This window comes from Tamandua tetradactyla, chromosome 5, assembly GCF_023851605.1.
Source record: "Tamandua tetradactyla isolate mTamTet1 chromosome 5, mTamTet1.pri, whole genome shotgun sequence".
NCBI lineage: Eukaryota > Metazoa > Chordata > Mammalia > Pilosa > Myrmecophagidae > Tamandua > Tamandua tetradactyla.
In genome coordinates, this window is record NC_135331.1 from 191,543,387 (window position 1) to 191,557,505 (window position 14,119).

The 14,119-nt window shown below is 45.3% G+C and overlaps 1 protein-coding gene across 6 annotated transcripts in view; it reads left to right on the top strand.

Moving 5' to 3' along the window:
- The window catches only part of L3MBTL3 (L3MBTL histone methyl-lysine binding protein 3), a 120,937-nt gene that overhangs the window by 24,107 nt on the left and 82,711 nt on the right, over nucleotides 1-14,119 (top strand). For 4 of the 6 annotated variants that reach the window (XM_077162880.1, XM_077162881.1, XM_077162883.1 and 1 more), the window contains exons 4-8: nucleotides 6,900-7,011; nucleotides 7,362-7,436; nucleotides 8,960-9,122; nucleotides 10,457-10,592; nucleotides 12,676-12,760. In XM_077162880.1, the coding sequence (XP_077018995.1) occupies nucleotides 6,900-7,011; nucleotides 7,362-7,436; nucleotides 8,960-9,122; nucleotides 10,457-10,592; nucleotides 12,676-12,760 (571 nt within the window). The remainder of the gene's footprint in view (nucleotides 1-6,899; nucleotides 7,012-7,361; nucleotides 7,437-8,959; nucleotides 9,123-10,456; nucleotides 10,593-12,675; nucleotides 12,761-14,119) is intronic. The other 2 variants (XM_077162884.1, XM_077162885.1) reach the window with 2 other exon arrangements.

Sequence of the window (14,119 nt, forward strand, 5' to 3'; positions counted from 1 at the left end):
GGCAGAAGCTTTTGTCATTTGGGATCTGGGATGAGGGAGGATTTTTGCAGTATGTGCTCATTTTGCAGAAATTGATTTATGGCTTGCAGGAGGATCTTCCGGCCTCCATTTTGACTGTAACACAATGCCCAGTAAATGTGCAAATGTCAGGCTTAAGAAGACCTAGTTTCTTATATTTTGTGTTAATGGACTTTAATTGTAAGTAAATGACCATACCTTTTGTATCTTTGATTTCTCATTTAAAAACTGAATAGTGTTAAAATACTAAACATGACTGTTCACCTCCCTTATTATTTATCTTGTAAGTGTGGATTTTTATATAATCAGTTTCTCAGAAGCAGGTCCTTCTTGCAGGTCAAACTGCTTTTGTATAGATGAGCGCTCTCTTCAGATTTCTGGCTCACCCCTGCGTCTTTTCTCCAGACCCCCTGGTTCCACCCCAGAAACATTTCTGCTGCCCCATGGATTGTACAACCACCTGCCTGGGGAGCCAACTGCCCCCACCCTTATTTCTGGTTTGCTTTTGCTCTGATCCTATCTCTGGAACCTTGAACCTGTCTGTGTCCCTTTCGACTTTGTGTTTGTATTTGGTCATTCAGATATTTGAACTTCCTTTCTCCCTAGCAGACTCTGACTTGGCATGCGTCTCTAAGGCATGCTGTTCTGGGCTGTCTTCAGTAGGAAATTCCTGCTTCAATAATGACTTCTTGGAATCCAGTCCCTTTTCGTGGCAGCTTGACAAGTATCTTAGCCAGGCCTGCCCAAGCTCATCCTCAGTGGTGAGATTTGGATGATCTGGCTGTCGTTGGAAAGATCCTTAGGTTTTAGCTGCATTAGGTTTAATTGATGCAGTGTGCCAACATGTCTTTCTGAGAGTTAGCCTAACAGAAATAGTGCAGGGAGGTTGAGGAAACCTGGAGGGGAGGTTTGGTTTTAGTCTTGGTTCTGTGTGACCTTGATCATGTCAATTAATCTCCATCAGACAAATTTCCTCTTGTGTAAAATGAATGTTAAGGATTTTACTTACTCTGCTATTCTCCAGATGTCCATCAGGATTAGGTATGATGGAGACCAAAGTACTTCTGTCATAAATTTTTGAGAAAGAGAAGCTGTTTCTCAAACTTTGATAATGTCCATCATACATTCATTAAGTGAGTTTTGTCATCAGGTTACTTAAATTCTCTAAGCTTAGTCATTGTTACCTGCAAAATGGAGATACTAGAATCTTTCTCACGAGGTGGCTATAAAGATTAGAAAATAGTATATGTTAAACTTTTAACAAATTGCATCTTTTCTGACTCAGTTATGTATTATTTGAACTGCCTTTTTAATTGCTTCAAACTCCTTTATTTTTCTTGCACATTTTTATCTCTTTTCTTCTCAATGGCTGTTCCTTTGATACTACTTGGATGATGAAATTTTAAATTTTTGGCAATATAGTGAAGTGTATCCCTAAGGAATTTGAATTGCCTTAAAATTTTCTAAGTGAAGGAATTTAGGAACTAACCTATTACTTTTATTAAATTAATCAGGTAATTAAGCAATTTTATGGGTGTTATAATCTGAGTTATTTGATATGACTTTTATTTATTACTTGTTTTTATATGGCTTTTAGACTCATCTGATTATCTCGGCCATGGCCATATCCAGTTCACTGCATGTACTATGCATAGTTTGATACCCCAACAAGAATTTAAGATTTATTTTCTACCTTTTTACGCTTTTTATCTGAGGAGATTCTGAGATTAGCCAATAAATTACATTGCTGAAGATTTCTCATTCACTTGCTTCTTTTATTAAAATCTGAGTTGTTAAAATGATCCGGTTGAGAAATGATCTTTCACAAAATTAAGATATTGTAAAGAGTTTTGAATGAGTCATGCAATTTATTCTCACACACAATACTTTCCCTATTTTATTAACACTATCGAGGCCTCTCTTTTATGAGAGGTCTCCTAACAAACAACTATGTCATTCTAAGACAACCAGCTGAAGTTAGATGAAGAAGTCACTTAAAATACGTAGAAAGCAGTTTCTTATCATGGAACAGATTTTTACATGCTTCTGGTAGCATTGCCATTTTGAAAGAGCTTTTTCTGTAAAAGCCTCATGCTTGCTGGTCCATTGAGTTAGGCCATTTTTTCTGCTTAATATCGATTCTAGTTTGCAAGCTGCCAGAATGCAATAAACCAGAAACAGAATGACTTTTAAAAGGGGGAATTTATTAAGTTGCAAGTTTACAGTTCTTAAAGCTGTGAAATTGTCCAAATTAAAGCAAGTCTATAAAAATGTCCAAATGAAGGCACCAATCAGAGGTTACCTTCAGTCAAGAAAGGCTGATGAAGTTCAGGGTTTCTCTCTTAACTGGGAAGGCACATGATGAACATGGCGACATCTGCTAGCTTTCTCTCCAGGCTTTTGGTTTCCTGAAGCTCCCTGGGGGCGTTTTCTGTCTTTGTCTCCAAAGGTCTCTGTCTGCACAGGCTCTCATAGTTCTCCTGGCTCTAAAGCTTTTTCCAAAATGTTTTCTCTTTTAAAGGGTTCCAGTAAACTAATCAGGACCCACCTGGAATGGGTGGAGTCACGTCTCCCTCTAATCCACGGTTAATACCCACAATTGGGTTTGCCACAACTCCATGGAGATAATCTAATCAAGTTTCCAACCTATAGTGCTGAATAGGAATTAAAAGAAATGGCTGCTTCCATGAGATGGATCAGGATTAAAACATGGCTTTTCTACGGCACATCCTCCTTTCAAACCAGCACAGTATCCATTAGCAGATGCCCCTGTCTTTCATGGTAAAGTTGAAGCTGCTTAGTTTACCGCAGGGCTTCTTTTTTGCTTTTTGTTTGTAATCTGGCCACTGCTCTCTACCCCGGCTGCATCTCACGTCACTGCTCAGTGCCACCTGCTTTCTGGCCAGCCCAGGTGCTCCTTGCAGACTTCATCCCTTGGGCCCTTTCTCCTATTCTCTGTTGAGGTACCCCCCTCGGGCTCTCTGCCATGGGCAACCAGCTCTTATGTAAAACAGAACTCAGAGAGCTCCTTCTTCGGGTGCAGTAATGGAAGGAAAGAGAGCGTGCTCGGTGACAAGCGCTTTACCTGTATCTTTTTTCTTAACCCTTTTGTTTTGCCCTCTTGTGGTAGCTTCTGTCATTGTCTCCGATTTGTAGATGAGGCGAAGGAGGCTTAGGGTGCTTGAGTCATTTGCTTAAGGTCAGCAGTTAGTTACGGGTAGAACTGAATCTCAGGCTTTTCTCATAATAAAACTGGTGCTCTTTCCACTGCTGTACTGTGTCTGAAGTGAGAAAAAGTTCTTATATACAAGAGATGCAAAGAAAATGCTGAAGGAGTTTGGAGCAGGTAAAATTTATTTCAGTTGGAAGGCTCATGGTAGCCATTGAAAAAGCACATGCCATTTGAGCGTCAAGCGCCTGAAAAATAAGTCAGAGTTTATGCATAGAGTTTGGGGGAGGTGACGGGAGGAGGAAAAAAGAAAGGTTTCAGAAGAGAGAAAGCACAGATGATGCAGAGTGGAAAGAGAGAACTGTGTCTGGCCTCCACAGGTACTCTTGAAAACATGATGGCCATCGACAAGACAGTTTTGCTTAAGAAAGACTCAAAACTTCACCACTGTCTACTTGTTCTTTTAAAACCCGATTTAGTATTTGTGCGGTAATGTCTCAGCGCCAGGCGTAAGAATAGGCCAGAGGCCGGCGGTGTGAGAACTGGTGCCAAAGACCCTTCTCCACCGGAAATTGACCCACAGACGTGGGTCCCTTTGTCTCAGGGATTTAGGCTTTAGGAGTCCCTCAGTGAAATGCAGATGCATTCCCGAGAGTGAGGGCGTCTAGAAACAGTAGTTGACACCTAACACGACTCCCTCCAGCAAGGATGCAGAAAACTCCCCCTAAAACTTACCTACCCCAGGGCAGTTTTGCCCCATCTTGATTAACGTTAAAGACAGTTCAGTTTCCAAGCATCTTTGCCCTCAAAACAGATTGGTAGAACTAAAATTTCACCTCAGTGTGCTTTTAATGACTTATTATTTAAAACATTTACCTAGATGAACTAGGCAAAAGATCCTTTGCCCCTACAAGCAAAAATAAAGAGAATTTGAATCAAAGGGAGCTGAAGCCAAGACTAAACCTTTGCCATCCCTTCTGTGTCTCAGACATAATTGTTTTCTGAGGGACCTGGTATGCCCACACACTCCGAAGTGTTAGATCGGCGTGGTAACCTTTTCTGTAAAGTTCACAATTTTTATATTCTTAATTGAAGAACGGACTCATTTGACAAGTGTTTGGATTGCTTTTTAGTGCTCTGGGTTAAAAGAACTAATAACTTTAAAAAAAGAAATAGGTGATTAGATCACACATCCGTGCTCGCAAAGCTGTCGTAAAACTACTGATTTCAGAGCCTGACCGTTTTACTGGGAAAAGTGTGAGGAAATGTATTGGTCTTTCTGGAATTTTGTTCGTGGAGCAGCAATAATGCATCAGTAATGATGTGTTATCATCGCATGACCTATATCGTCTAACATTTTCTACTGTAGTAACGTCAGGGAAGCCAATACAGCCAAACTGAGAAGCTGGGAAAAAACTTGATCCTTATATCTTTTTGCATATGATAGGATACTTTGAAAATGCTTTCGAGTTTTAATTTTTAATTTTTGAGGTTAAGTAACTTTGGTTAGAGCGTCAGTGCTTTACTTTTTCAGGATTTAAGGATACCACTGAGAATAGGATGTGACCCGTGATCCCTGTCCCCAGAGAAGCACGTGCACCTAATATGATTTTGCACATAACGTTAGGATATTCATTGGTCCTTGAAGGTCATCCGTGGACTGTGGCTTAGAGGAGTGTGTCCCTAAGTGACGTTGCATCTTGACTTTGTGCTTAGACTCTAGGTCAGTTACCGGCGATTCACGTTAGGAGAAGGAAGAAATGACTGGGATTAAATGCTGTATTGTAGGTATATAACCTTTCACCGTTAAAAGCACGGGAGCCTAAAGCTTCTCTGTGTCACAGGTCCGTGTTTGTATTTGAAGATTCCATTTGGTGTTCTTTCGTATTTGAAATGCTGGGTGGTTGGCACCTTAGCAGCAATATGGAACTTAGACCACAGGAGACTTTCTGTTTAATGTAAAATGTTGGTTCTGCTTCTCACATTTTATATTTGTAAAATAAGCGTAACTGTTCACTAATAACAGATAATGAAAGAAAATCTAGTTGCCTGAAATGAATGGTCAGGTCTGTGCCTGTTGTTTTTCTTTTTTATTCGGAATGGATTTCCAATCACATTCTTTAATATTATTAACTAATAATTATCAGGACATCATGCTTTTTCTACTCTTGCCCAGTAGATGGTACTGTCAGCCTTATTTTGAAACATGTTTTCAGATATTTAAAATTGACTTTTTTTTTTTTTTTGGTTTGATTTCTTTCTCCAAAAAGTGAAGCTACTTTAGGTCTGTTTCTTTCCAGTTAACTTTTTGTCTCATCTTAGTGGGCCGTTTATAAGTGTGCATACTAGGTTGCTTGGGAGCCTATGTGGAAATCATCTTTGGAAAGAAGGGTTCTCAGTTCCCTTAACTATTCCAACTTGTTCAGTCTAGAAAGCATTTAGCAATTGTGAACCATGTGCAGAAAATTGTTTACGATGCTGTTTTCACCTGGTAAAAGGTATAATCTGATTGGTATTTTTGCTTGTGAGTTTTCTGATTTCTGTGCTGTACATGAGGAGGCAAAATAAATCATTCTGTTTTTATAGACCAAATCTTTTATTAGTTGGGGAAATAGATGGCTTTATTTAAATTATATATATATAATTGCATGTTCATAAATATGTATTTGTATGAAAGAAGTACAAATTTTCAGGCTTGACCACTTTAAAATTGATTATTATTTTAGTTTAAGGATACTTTTTGTAGAAAGTAAAGTTATTTTGTCCTTTAATTACTCTGTTAATTCTCCTTTTGAATTTTGAACTTTATAGCTCTCCATCACCTGTAATTTTAACAAGATCCTTAAAGTTTTGGGGAAAAGAAAGTAGAAAGAATACAGAAAACTTTCTGAAATTGACGGGTAGTTTCTCAGCGAGGCGCAGGCTCCCTGCGGCGCACACCCGCGCATGCGCATGGTGGAGCCAGGCTGCTGCAGAACCGTGTTTTGTTTGAAGCGTCCCATGAGGCGAGAGGACGTTTTCAATATTTAGGATTGAAATGTCCATAAAATCAAAATGCCCTTATGCTTCGCGAAAAAAAAAAAATTGGCCTCTAGCTAGCAGACTTGTTCCTGTGGGTTGGGGCGGACAGGAGACGGCCATAGTAGGGCGCGCTTAAGAGGTCAGGGGAGCCGCGCAGGGCCGGACGCGCAGGGCTCTGCTCCGCCGTCCCCAGGCCCGCCTCGGAGTCCACGGGTTTGGAAAGGACAGGTCATTCCTCCTGGGTGGACGGACAGGTCATTTTTCCTGGGCTGCTGCTGCTTTTGAACTAGCTAAGCTTGTGTTAGACAAGTTGACTCGTGGGAAAATAGTGTCGTTCCTTTCCCTGACTTTGATTATTAAGTAAGCAATAAAATGACACTTAAAGACGGGCTTAGCAGAAGATGTTTGAAACTGCAGCTCATCTAGTGAGCCAGCCCCTCTGGGACGGCGTTGGGGCCTTTATATCCTTTAGCAGTTCCTCGCTGCTTTGTTTTCTTCCTCCTTCCCCAGCGTTCAGCATTAGGAAAGCACGCAGATCTTGGTATTCACAGAAAACTTACCCAGATAGAATTGCTTATATTAGCTTTTGAAGCACACTTGGTTTGCTGGAAGGCTGTCCTTGCCGGCTCTGCAGCTGCCGCTGCTCTGAGCACGAGTGTAAGTTTTGCCCTTTCTGCCGTGTCGTCGCCAGTTTCGGGTGAATGAGTTTGGAGCGCTGGAAGTGATCACAGACGAGAGCGAGATGGAAAATGTCAGGAAAGCCACTGCCACGACCACGTGGATGGTGCCCACTGCGCAGGAAGGTAAGCGCCTCAACTTCTTTTCTTGCAAGCGTTTAAAATGGAGACTGAGTTTTTATGATGAGATGGGACTTTGAAAATCATGGGTGGTTTCCCTGTCACATGCTCTTATGTAAATTTCCATAATGAGACAGAAACAGAGCCAGTGTTTGTATGTTACAATTATGACAAACTGATTTCTTTCTTGATGCCAGCTCTGTCACAGCGCTAGGTTAATTGGAAATTATCGAGTGAATCCATAATACCCTGATGTTCCACCCAGGTTATTTTAGCCAAAAGTCCGCCCCCTTTTTCTCGTCTGCTGGACAGTTGTGTCTAACCCTATATGCTGATGATCCTCCCTCTGTCTCCAGCCCCGACCTCTCCCCCGAGCTCCAGGCCTGTTTTTCCACCTGCACACTGGACATCTCCACCCGGATGTCCCACAGGTACCTCGAACGCCACGTCTGAAACGCGATTCATTTTCTATTTCTTTCCTATTTCTTCTCTATTTTATTTCCACTTGACGGTAGCCCCATCCGCCAGGTGAACAGGCAAGGAATCTGGGAGTAACCCTGCATCTGCTCTTCCCCACTCCTATATCCTCTTGCTTGATCCTTTTGGTGTTTATTTCCTAAGTCTGTCTCAGATCTGGCCTTTTCTGCCTGTCACCACAGCCCCTACCTTCATTCACACCCTTACCAGCTCTGTCCTGAACCATTGCAGAAGCCTCCTAAACAGTCCCTCAGCTTCTGATGTCACCCCTTCCAGCTGACGTCAGGGGAGCTTAGGTAGATCACTCATCTGACGTGTCAGCCATCTCTTATTGCCTCTTTAGCAAAACGTGCAAAAGTCGGGTGCTGCCAGGCTGCTGCCTCTGGGTCTCCTCGCTCCGTCCCTCTCTCCATGTGTTGTGTGTTGGCAGTGCCAGCAGCCTGAGTTAGGGGTACTTCTCCTGGTACCTGGGGTGGCTTCCTAGCTTTTTTCACCTTTGCTCATGCTGTTTCCTTTGGCTGAAATGCCGTTTCCCTCTTTGTCCAGTTGCTCAATTCTTTTTTGGCTCTCGAAATCCTTTTGAAGCTTTGTATCAGAAAATCTTTCCCTGACTTCACTCCAGGCTGGATGAATCATTTCTTCCTCTGTTCTCCTGGAACTTGTTTGTGCTCCTATTAGTGCATGTATCACATTTTATTGTAAATGATTTTTAGTTTGTTTTTGGTTTTTGACTGTCTTTTCTTCTGGACTCTGCTCTCGTGGGCGAAGTTTCAACTGTCATTATCAGTGTTAGTGTCAGTGGGTGCCTAACGAATGTTTGCTGAATGAATGATGAGCCTGATGATCCCGGTACAAGAAAATGTGAGTTCCTAAACAATTTGGGTAATTATGATTCAGGCATAAAACCAAAATAATTCAGGCATTAAAACCAAAATAGACTTGCCTGTCATGCCAGAGACCTGGGTTCAATTCTCGGAGCCTGCCCATGTCAGTAAAAAAGCAAAAAAAAAAACCAAACGAAAAACCAAAACAAGATAGAGTTGTTGATTCAGCCAATTATGTAAAACAAAATTACTCATCCAAATGTAATAGATGTGAAGCGATATAAATGGCTGTTTTTAAATTTTGTTCAAAGGTAAAGCTTTTGAATAGGATTGCGCAGATTGACAGTTTCATCTTTTGAATTTAGTGAAATTTTCTCCATTGCGCATTGAGTGCTGTACCAAATGTCTTGGACAAGCTTTTGTTTATCTTTTCTACAGGATAATTTTTTTGTGGGCATGTAAATCTCTCTAGTGATTCCTGCCAAGCCCATCACCTTCTCCTTCACAAATGCTATTGTTTGATCATTCATTCATTCAACAAACAGTGTTCTTTGGTTGCGTTGCTAACAAAGTTGTTAGAAGAAGAATTCTGAAGGTACTGTGGGAACTCTTGCCAGGGTGTTGGTTTGTCTTGCTCTTTTCTCGTCTTCTAGTCTTTTCAGAGAAGACCGGAGTGCCCTTCAGCTTGCTGAAGGATACGGGGAGAGTAGAAGGCCTTCAGCTCTGTGAGAGCTGCTGTCAGTATGGCAGCGCAGACGAGTGCCCGTCTGGAGGAAACTACTGCAGCCAGAGCTGTGCTCGGCATGTCAAAGACAAGTAAGTCGTTGCCCCATTCCGTCTGTAAAGGTGGGATTTAGAATCAAAGCTCAGGGTGCCTGGGAACGCAGAGGCTTTGTGCGCCCTGGCTGTGCTGTCCGTTCGGGTTTTGAGAGACTCCCTGTGCGGGGTGTGGACCCTGATCCCATTTCTGGGCCCCAGCTACTCATGCCGTCTGGTCCGACGTGCAGAGCTGGTGTCCGCCAGCGACACAGCCTCTGCCTCTTCTGTTCACATTAATTTGATGGCTCCCAGTGAAGACCATTTCGATTTTTCTGGGCTACCCATTTCTATGATTTTGATCTTTATGAAAACAGTGTGTTTACATTTCGGGGTGTGCCTGGGTCGCTCAGTGAAGACTCCATATTTGGAGCAGAGCTCCCACCGAACGGAAGTCAGTTAAATGAAAGAAGTGACCAGAGGGACTGGCCTGTGCCCTTGTTGCTGTGGCCTCTGCAGGCCGGGGGTGACAGGTCAGGATTGGGGGTGACAGGTCAGGGTCAGGGTGACAGGTCAGGGTCAGGGGTGACAGGTCAGGGTCGGGGTGACAGGTCAGGGTCAGGGGTTACAGTTCAGGGTCGGGGTGACAGCTCGGGGTCGTCACCTGTGACTGCAGACCAGGGGTTACAGCTCAGGTCGGGGGTGACAGCTCGGGGTTGTCACCTGTGACTGCAGACCAGGGGTTACGGCTCAGGGTCGGGGGTGACAGCTCAGGGTCGGGGGTGACAGCTCAGGGTTGTCACCTGCAACGGACAGCCACGCGTCACCTTCCCACTTGGGGAATATCTGACAAGATTCACCTTGTCACCAAGAAGGCATATGTCTTGCCTATTTTATATACGATATAAATAAGTGACTTTTTATTTATGTTTTAGTGGAATTACTCACGTATTTAATGAGCACAGACTTTGCATTTGTCTCTTCTTGTGGACCAGCTTATGTTTCACAAAGCCACACTTGGCCTTTTCACTTGGGCTTGTCATTCTTAATTGCTAGATCCTTGTTTCAAAATTTCCCTGAACACTCAAATCATTCTAAATAATTGATTTTTTATTAGTATGGTGGCAGATGTGAAAGATAATTTCGTGTTAGAACTCATTTCACATAGATTGCTGGTCCCCTTTTGAAATTAATATAATTTCCACTTTCTACCCTGAAAACCGTCATATGTAATAATTATATATGGTATTCTCATGCCTACAAATTTCCCTTTGTGGTTAAATATTTTTTCCTTCAGAGGGCGATTTTTAAAAATAGATTTTGCTCTGAAGTAATCAACATGTAAATGTTGATTGGTTTTGTTTCCTGTCGCTTGTTTGGATTTGTGAGCACAGCCGAGATCCAAAGGAAGAGCGGGGAACAGGCGAGGACGACCAGGAGGAGGACCCGAAATGCAGTCGGAAGAAAAAACCGAAATTATCTCTGAAAGCTGATGCCAAGGAGGATGGAGAGGAGAGAGACGAGGAGGTGGTTAGTATTTCTTAGGCAACTTGCGGTGAGCGTGAGCGTGAGCGTGAGCGTGCTTCCAGTTGGTCCCCATGAGCGTGACTCTGGTGGTCCCATGAGTGTGACTCCGGTGGTCCCGTGAGTGTGACCCCGGTGGTCCCGTGAGTGCGACCCCGGTGGTCCCGTGAGTGCGACCCCGGTGGTCCCGTGAGTGTGACCCCAGTGGTCCCGTGAGTGTGACCCCAGTGGTCCCTAGGCACATGAGTTTGGATGCTAGTTCCACAAAGCCCTTTGTTACCGTCACGGATTTGCTTGCCTCTCTCCCTCACTGTCTGCAGCTGCAAAGTGGAAGTATTAGGTCCCTTCTCTTGGGATGTGACGAAGCAGACGATCCAGAATTTATTTCTGGGGTGGGAGAGGCAGCAGCACCCTCTTCAGTATTGCAGGTGAACCTTAAATTCCCTCAACAGTGAAACTCCCACCCATTTTGATAAATTGCAGATGGATCTCGTAAAACCTGAGGGTAGGTAGAATATAGCAGGTAGATGTCAAGTATTCATGGGGAGAAGTGATTCAAAATGTGCTGATTGTAACTTGGGAATCCAATTAATGCTGCTGAATTCTATGCCTAAAAATTGTTGAGGTGATGAATTTTATGTTTGTATATGTTACCATAATAAAGATAATTAAATATAACTACCACCCCCCACCCCCAAACATGATCTTACTCCCGAAGTATAAATTAGTGGTTCTATATGAAAACAAATATGGACTTTGGGGTCTTGATGGCTTTCCTGTCAGATCAGTAGCGAGCAGCTGTGATTTGCTTGTCAGTGCTCTGGGTGTTAGGACAGAGGGACGAGTCTCTCAGGGACATTACGTTCTGGCTGGGGGGTGGGCGCGTGGTCAACCAGCAGAGCACATGGAGATGTCAGGTCGCATGAGTGCGAGGCTGAGAACTAACGTTGGGAACAGGACTGGTGGACCAGGCCAGGTTGGGCTGTCAGGGGACCTGGAACACGTGAGGTGCGTGAGCAGGCGGCGCGGTAGGAGGAGGGGCCCTGGGGCACAGGGTCCTCGGGGACGAGTCCCAGCTGCCCAGCATCAGGTTCTGCTCAAGGGATTCAAGAGGGCTGTGACTGAGCAGCGTGGGCTTGGAGAAGCTCGGGGTACAATTTATCCTCAAGTCAGGCTTTAGGATAAACTCAAATAAGCTGTTTCCATTTTATCCTGAGTGTGATGGGGGCTATTGGAAAATTGGAGACAATTTATTTAAAACAAATATGAATTATGTTTTAACATGATCAATATACTTTTGCTGTGTGGGAGCAAGAGTAGAGTCAGAGAAACCAGTTAGGAGTTTATCGTGGGAGATGTGGCAAGAAATGGAGATGATGAGGCTGTGGAGAAACCCAGTGAATTTGGGGTATTTAATGGAGGTGGACTCATCGGGACCAGCACTGCGGAAGGGAATGCGCGCGGGGGAAGAACTCGGGTCAGTTCTTGGGGTTGTGTTTGAACAAGTGCCTGCAAACTCCTGCCGTGGACCAAGAACGGGAAGCTAAAGAAAGAAGTTGGGCATCAGCAGTCTTTTGGCCTCAGGGAGCCGGAGGTGCTGTGAGCTCTCCAAGTGGAAATGCCAAGTGGGCAGTTGGGTGCCCAGTGCGGAGGTCAGGGAAGGGGTGAGGGCTGGAGATGCCGACAGGGTGCGGGCATTTGGCATAGAAATGTTCTTTAAAGCCCAGAGAGAGTGATTAGATAGAGAAGAGAAGGGGGCGTGGGCTGGAGGGGCCGCCAGCAAGGGGGACTGAGGGAGGCAGGGGGGCCTGTGAGGGCTGGGGTGGTCATGGAGCTGAGAGAAGAAGATGCCGCGGGGAGGAGGGACCTCGTCCGTGCCAGCCCCGCGTAGCCCTGGAGGCCTCTGGGTGCCGTGCCCCCAGGCCAGACGCCACCCGCTGTCCCGACCTGTGCTCCTGCTTTCCTTGAAAGTTAGGACAGGCGACTGAAAGGAAGTGCCAGAGAATGATGCTTCCTGGCAGCTGTCTTACCTTTCATTGGTGCCAATTTCGTGAACTTTTAAAGTCATAATTTTCTTTTCTTATTGCAGGAGAACAAACAAGATGGAAGGATCCTGCGGGGCTCACAGAGAGCTCGGAGGAAAAGACGGGGCGACTCCGGTGTGGTAAAGCAGGGTATGTGGTGGGGGGAAAGCCGGCCTGTCGGAGGTTCCCCCGGGAGAAGTTTGCGTCTCGTTCCCAAGCACACCGGGGCAGCGGCAGTACTGCTTTGGGTTTTTGTTTGACTAAATGTGGTCACTGAAAATCGGGATTTTGAAGACGCTAAAGGACAAAAACGAGAAATGAGTAACTTTGAAGTAGTTTCAGACCAGGCATGAGAGCCTCTTACTTTATTTTCCATCGTCGGTTTCTTTTCTTTTGACTTTTACTAAAATCTCACTTCCTGTGCTTCATTTCCCAAGACTTTTTTTTTAAAGTTTCCCCTCAAAACACAACTTTTTTTCCGTTCATTGTCCGTCGGCAGGACGATGCTGTCCGGGGAGCCCACCCCTCAGGTCTGCCTCTGGCCTTCACGGTGGCTGGACGAACTCACACCCGGCTCTGGGCGGCCCTTGGGTCACTCCCCGGAGGCCTCGCCGCCCACCTCTTGGCCGGTCGCTCCCGCTGGCCAGTCCTTCATGCCGCCCCACCCCTCGGTCCGCGTCAGTGTTGGGAGGACCAGACCCTGGGGCCCATGTCGGCTTCTCCCGTTCTCGTCTCTGCGGCGTGGGGGGACTCGGGAGCCCCGCCTCAGGCCTGCAGCCTGGCTTTTCCTTCTCTCCACGCGCGACCTCCGCTCTGCCCTCGCGGAGCCCAGAGGGAGTCAGCTCCTCAGAGTGGCGGCTCCTTCAGCCTTCCTCTCCCTTCCCTGTGGTTTCTGCGCTGGGTGCAGCCCAGCCTCTTGGCTTCCCTGGGACGCCCTTCCATCCACTGTCTTCTTCGCTCCCCCGTGTTCTGGGCTGGGTCGTGTCTCCCAGAGACCCGCGTCCACCCGGCGTCTCGGCTCGGGACCGGCTTGAGAAATAGGGTCTTTGCAGATCGGCTGTAATTCAGGTAGCTGCTGACGATCACGCGGGCTTAGAGTGGACCCAAACCCAGTGGCCAGCGTCCTTGTGAGAGGAGGGCACACACAGGGAGACACGGCGCAGACCTGCAGCTGCGGGCCAACTCGACGGGGATTTACGCGGCAGTCCTAGAAACGAGCGCACTTGGATATTCCGATTTTATCCCCTTTGTGGGCTCCGTCTTTGCCCACGCAGAGCTCATCCCCAAAATAGCCTTCCCCAACTACCCCTCAGGCTCTTGTACTCTTCCCCTCATTCTCATTATTTGTCAGATTTATCCAAAATAAAATTGCCTCCTTATCTTTTTCAGTTATATATTCTTTTGGGATTCAAAATCGGACTCTTGTCATGTTGACATTTTTTTCCCCTCTCCAAATTAGCAGCCATTTCCTAATCACTCAAAGCACTGGCCTTTTCTCTTACTCTCTTA